At 56.9% G+C, this 6,000-nt stretch overlaps 1 protein-coding gene across 5 annotated transcripts in view; it reads left to right on the top strand.

Moving 5' to 3' along the window:
- The window catches only part of DEPDC5 (DEP domain containing 5, GATOR1 subcomplex subunit), a 72,932-nt gene extending 68,293 nt beyond the window's left edge, over positions 1-4,639 (top strand). For 4 of the 5 annotated variants that reach the window (XM_005218191.5, XM_005218192.5, XM_002694632.7 and 1 more), the window contains 3 exons: positions 1,189-1,249; positions 3,691-3,773; positions 3,890-4,514. In XM_005218191.5, coding sequence (XP_005218248.1) covers positions 1,189-1,249; positions 3,691-3,773; positions 3,890-4,182 — 437 coding nt within the window. In that variant the 3' untranslated portion in view covers positions 4,183-4,514. Of the gene's footprint in view, positions 1-1,188; positions 1,250-3,690; positions 3,774-3,889 lie in introns of all 5 variants that reach the window. The other variant, XM_010814196.4, reaches the window with a different exon arrangement.
- Positions 4,640-6,000: the final 1,361 nt, after the last annotated feature.

Genomic DNA, 6,000 nt, shown 5'->3' on the forward strand with positions numbered 1-6,000 from the left:
CCATGTCTGATGACTTTAACCCAGGCACTGCCTCCTACTGCTGTTGTTAATGTGCTGCGGAGAAGGCGAGATCTTCACCCACACCATCCAAAGACTCTTCTGGGGTCTCCCACCTTCGCTGTAACTGGGCAGGAGTGCTCACAGGGCTGGCCCCGGAGGACATTGCTGTATGAGCTGATGGTTCTCCCTGCCAGTTGTAACCCAATCTGCAAGACCAGCATCCTCTGTTGGTTGCCATGGTTACAGCTGAAAGAAAGGCATCCTAGTTGAAAGGAATAAGGACTTGAATCTGAAAATCGATTTTCTTGCTTCTGTGCCATCTCTGCTCCTGTCCTCTCCCTTTCTAATAAGGAATTCAACATCTTAAAAACATGATGAGAACGTGCTGTGTCTTGTATTTACCAATTAAAGCCAACATCTTTTTTTTTTTCTCTTTGGTTACCCAGAATCCTCACATCTATCGTACATATAAAATTCCAAAGAAGGAAAGAGCAGTCAAGCCCCTGCCGGCGCCCCTGGCCTCTGGGATGCTGTTTTGAGTGGTTGCTGCTCTAGCACTCAGCACGCTGACCCTAAGGGCAGCCCCAGCCCGTGGCCTCTGCCCTGTGACAACTGCCTCAGCCCTGCCACCTCCTTGCCCTGCTCCTCTCCTCACACCAGCCAGGCCACAGCATGAAGTCGGCGGTGGGGGCGGGCACCCATCTACCCCACGCCACTCCCCTCCCCAGCTGATCACTTTTCCAAAAACCATTTTTATATTGATTTGCTTCAGTTTCCCCACCCCTAAACTGGAAGATTGGTAAATCGTTTTTTTCTCCTTGGAAGCAAATAGCATGCACTTAAAGCTTGTCCTTTGCTTGGATTTAATATCCTGCTCCTTTCTGCTTTTGGCACAGACTTCATTAGAATGAGTCTCATAGCAAGTTCTGGCAGCTCACGCTGGTCGCTGAGGACTTGTGTTCCTCCCCTCTCTAGACCTTGATGGAGCTGGGGGGCTGTCATTCTCTTTAGGACGTCCCTCCTTGGGGTGGAGGCCAGTCCTTCTGAAAGCTGGTGGCGTGGAAAAGCAGAGCTCGGGCTCAAGGGGGGAGAATTGCCAAGAGTAGTAAGGGATCACGGAGGCCGGACCCAGGGATGATTGCAAACCTTGGAATAGCAACTCAGTGTTTATTCTTTTTTTCCTTGCAGGCTTTGAACCAGAAACATACTGGGACCGAATGCACCTTTTCCAGGAAGCCATCGCGCACAGGTTTGTTCCTAGCAAGAAGGAAGCATGGGGAGGCCTCGGTGTTTGTCTCAAACAGTGAAGCTAGTCCATCCCCTTTCCTGGGAGACAGAGCCAGTCCACCAAGGACAGGTGTACTGCGTGTCTCCGACGGGTCCCTCTGCTGCGGTTCCAGAGATGAGCCCTCCTGTCCAGTTCCTGGAGCTGTGGTTTTTTAGGCCTGATTCCCTCTCATTCGTGTTGGTGGGAGAGCAGAGAGCCGTCTCCTCAGCCTCCACCCAGAGGCAAACTTGCCAGGAGATGAAAACCTGTAGAATTTTTCAGGAGCCCCTTGACCCATGTTGAGAAGACAATGAACACTTAACAAGCAATAGATACATTTAGTGGCTACTTAGTGATACCTACTATGTGTACCAAGGAAGGCCTGTCCTAGGCGCAGGCCGGTCCAGCTCTGTCTCCAGAATGTCACTAGCTCAGTGTCCGGTGGCTTCCTTGTGTTAACCATAGAAAATCAAAACCTCCTGTGCTGCTTTTAGGGTCATATCACCTTATTCAGGTGCCTTCAGCTGTCCCAGCCGCACCGTGCACACAGACACCCACCGTGCACACACCACTGTGCATACCCACACCCACCATGCACACGCACACACTGTACACACACACTCACACCCTGTACACACACGCACACCATGCACGCAGACCTCACTGTGCACACCCCTTCCACTATGCATACACACCCCCACATACCATGAACACACATCCCCACTGTACACACACACACACCGTGCACACACCACTGTGCATACCCACACCCACCATGCACACGCACACACTGTACACACACACTCACACCCTGTACACACACGCACACCATGCACGCAGACCTCACTGTGCACACCCCTTCCACTATGCATACACACCCTCACATACCATGAACACACATCCCCACTGTGCACACACACACCCCGTGCACACAGACACCATGCTTACTCCCACCATGCACACACCCACCCACCGTGTACACACACACATACCTACTGTACACACACCCCATCATGCACAAACATACCCCCACTGTACACACACTCCACAGCCATAAGGTGAAGTCCAGACCATTCAGCCTCCTCCACCCAAACTGGCCCAGGCCTGCCTTAGATCTTCCTCTGCCCTTGTCTTTGATGTCTGGTAAAGGCTGTGAAATAAGTGCCAGGGACCTGACTTCCTCCTCTCAGGAGGAGGGTGTACGATTCGGGGCAGTCGAGTGAAGAGGTCGGTGGGAAAGGACTTTGACGTGAGAAGCATACAGGCCTGGTTCACCTCTGCCCCGCCCACCCCTCCACCAAGCATCCGGCCGAGGAGTCTTGAGCTGCTCTGCCTTCGTGTTCTCCCGGGTTGTTGGCAGGGTTCCCTGACATTCCTGTCACCCAGTGAGCCTCCAGGAGACGGTGGTTACTGTTAGGAAGACCCCAGCCGAGTTTGTCAGCAGGTCGTGCTGATCCACGCTGAGTAGATAGCCTTGATGGGAAAGTTGAGAGGAGGAAGCGCGAACTCCAGAGCTGTGCCCACAGGTGCTAGAACTGGCTGATGGTGCTGAGCTCACGGTGCAAGCAGCCGATCGGTTTAATCTACACATCTGACTTCACATGCAGCCGATCGGTTTAATCTACACATCTGACTTCACATGTCCTTCAGCAAAGAGTTATCAGGTGCCTTGTGAAACCGGGAGCTTCTGCCCAGGATGCAACACAGCACCTCCCCAGAGCTCAGTCCAGAGAGGAGACAGGACTGTGCCTGCTTTAGTGCTGCCTCCTCACAGCACTTGTTACATAAACCCCTCAACTCAGGGCAGGGGCCGCACTCGCCAGCACGTCCTCTACAGCACTTAGCAGGCAGAGCTGTGATGAATGCACTTTGTGGAAATAGAAAAACCAGGCACAGAACCTGCCATGGATGGAAAACAGCCCCTCCTGCCTGTTTCCAGAACAGAGTGAGGCAGGGCCCCATGTGTTTCTCGCCTTAAGGAAAATGACTCCGGTTGCGGCATTTCTCAGTGCGAAGCCTTTATTGGGAACACTGCACTTAGTGCAGGAGCCCAGACAGGAAGGGGAGTGAGGCCGGGCAACTCAGTGGAGTGAAGACAAGGGCCTGCCCCGGGGAGCTGAGGGTCTTGGGGGTGGGGTGGTGAAGGGGAGAGGGAGGCAGGGCCAGTGTGATGGAGGGGGGTGGCTGGGGGGATGACGGCTGGAGGAAGGAGGGCCAGGCAGGTGAGGGGCTCTCAGCTCCTCAGAGGGGACAAGGTGGGCGGGGCGGAGGGTGGGAAGCGGTGAGGATGGAGAGGAGCACAGGGACGTTCCACGGGGATACTTTCCAGGTCCCCTCTCCCAGGCCGGGCTGCTTGAGGGTCGTGTCAGCCACACTCCGGCCCAGGAGGTCCTCAGCAGCGTGTCTCGCTGACCTTCCTTTAGGTTTGGGTTTGTTCAAGATAAGTATTCTGCGTCCGCTTTCAACTTCCCAGCCGAGAACAAGCCCCAGTACATCCATGTCACAGGTGAGGCGCCCCGGGCGTGGCGTGGAGGGTGGGGTAGGATGGTGTGCACGGGCTGGCCTGGGGTCCCCTGCCTGCCTCCGTCCTGGCGGCACCGCCACCCGGCCCTGTCCCCGCAGGGACAGTGTTCCTGCAGCTGCCCTACTCCAAGCGCAAGTTCTCAGGGCAGCCGCGGCGGCGCCGCAACTCCACCAGCTCCGCCAGCCAGACCCTGTTCTGCGAGGAGCGCGTGGGCTACAACTGGGCCTACAACACCATGCTCACCAAGACCTGGCGCTCCAGCGCCACCGGCGACGAGAGGTTCGCCGACCGGCTGCTGAAGGACTTCACAGACTTCTGTGGCAACCGCGACAGCCGGCTGGTGGCCTTCTGGGCCAGCTGCCTGGAGAAGATGCACGCCAGCGCCCCGTGACAGGCCGGGGCTGGGGCTGGCGTCCCCCTGCCCGTGAGACTCGTAGGGGGGACAGTCGGGCAGGTTCGGGGGGGTGGGGGCTGTGGGGGTGCCTGTCCCCCACCAGCGTCCATCCTCTTCCCGGAAGGAAGTTGCAGGAGCCGCTGTGCCCCGGGAGCAGGCGGGAGGGCTGTCCCGTGAACATCCGCAGTCTGTCAGAGTGGGATCTGCCACTTCCCGCCCAGGAGGAGTGCTCACAGGATGTATAATTTTGTGAAATAATGTACCATAAGCTCACACCGCTGTATATACCTGTACAGAGCAGAAGCAGGAATAAAGTGCCCCGGGCAGCATCTCGGTCCCCAGCCTGGTCCCCGGCGGCAGCTACCCCATCCTGGGCCGGGCGGTCACGCCCCGTCGCCGGGGCCCTGGAGGCTGAAGACGTGGCCGAGGACACAGGGGAGGACTCCAGAATCCACCTGGGGCGTGTGGCTATGAGTTCGCTGAAAGTCGTCTCTGAGCTGAGAAGGGAAAGAAGGGCCTCCTTGCTCCCGCCCATTGGGAACAGGATGCTGGTCCGAGGCTGGGAGTTCTGGAGACGTTTCCCAGCTCGGTGATTGCACCAGGGGCAGGGGGTGCACACAGGCCCCCTGTACACCTGGGCAGCACCCGTCAGCCTCCCGGATGTAGAAATGAGCCTGGGGTGAAGAACCACATGGGGGTGGGATGCGGAAAACGTGGCGGGGAAAGAAATGCATCCCGTTACTGAAGCATCAAGAATTCAGGCCGCGGGGCTTCAGAGCAGAAGGGGCCGCCTTAGTCCCAGCTGTGGTTCCTCAAGGCTCCTGTGCCCAGGAGCGCCTTAAATTGCAGGCTCCACAGCCTCCCTTGGAGATTCTGATTTGGGGGCTCTGGACTCTGCACTGTAAATGATGCTCAAGGGACCCAGCTCTCGATGGTCCATTTGAGAAGCCCTGCCCCCATGCCCCTCCTCTGGGCTTCTTCCCGCTTACCTCACCTGCATCCCCAACCCACCTGGAAATCTGGTTCTCAGACCAAAGCAGAGTAAAGGTCGCACCCCGGAAGGCAGAGGACTCAGGAGCAGGGTGAATGACAAGTGACGGCTCGATGGCAGTAGGGGCAGATGGAGAGCCACAAGGACCGCCCAGGGTATGGGACCCCAAAGGCACAGGACCCCCCCAAAGGCTGGGCCAACACTGCCAAGTTCTACATCAGAGAGGCACAGAAGCCCGTCTCCTGTTTGTAGGAAAGTGAAGTGAAAGTCGGTCAGTCATGTCTGACTCATCTGACCCCCCACGGACTGTAGCCCACCAGGCTCTTCTGTCCACGGAATTCTCCAGGCAAAAGAATACTGGAGTGGGTTGCCATTCCCTTCTCTGCCAGATCTTTCCGACCCAGGGATGGAACCCGTTACAGGCAGATTCTTTACTGTCTGAGCCGCCAGGGAAGCCTGTTTGTTGGAAGAGACTCATCAAAACAAGATGGAAGGTTCAGGTTCTACAAGAAACAAGCACACGATACACATCTGAGACACCGAGGCGCTGCTCACGTGCAGGGAGTCGGGGAGAAGGCAGCAGAAACCGGCTACAGGCTCCTTCGGTTACCTGGAAGACCTGAGATGCGTGAAACGATAGTGGCACCATTCCTTGTGCGTTCCTGTGTTCTGCACAGTGTAGCACACGCCACGCCTCTCCATCCTGTAATCTTGTCAACAGCTGTCACGACCAGATGAGGGTGGGAGCCCCGAGGCCACACACCCAGGCCGTACAGCCGACTGCAGCTGGAATCAGGTCTGTGGGACCCCGGAGCCCAGCCGGG

Source organism: Bos taurus, chromosome 17, assembly GCF_002263795.3.
Source record: "Bos taurus isolate L1 Dominette 01449 registration number 42190680 breed Hereford chromosome 17, ARS-UCD2.0, whole genome shotgun sequence".
In the NCBI taxonomy this organism is placed as follows: domain Eukaryota; kingdom Metazoa; phylum Chordata; class Mammalia; order Artiodactyla; family Bovidae; genus Bos; species Bos taurus.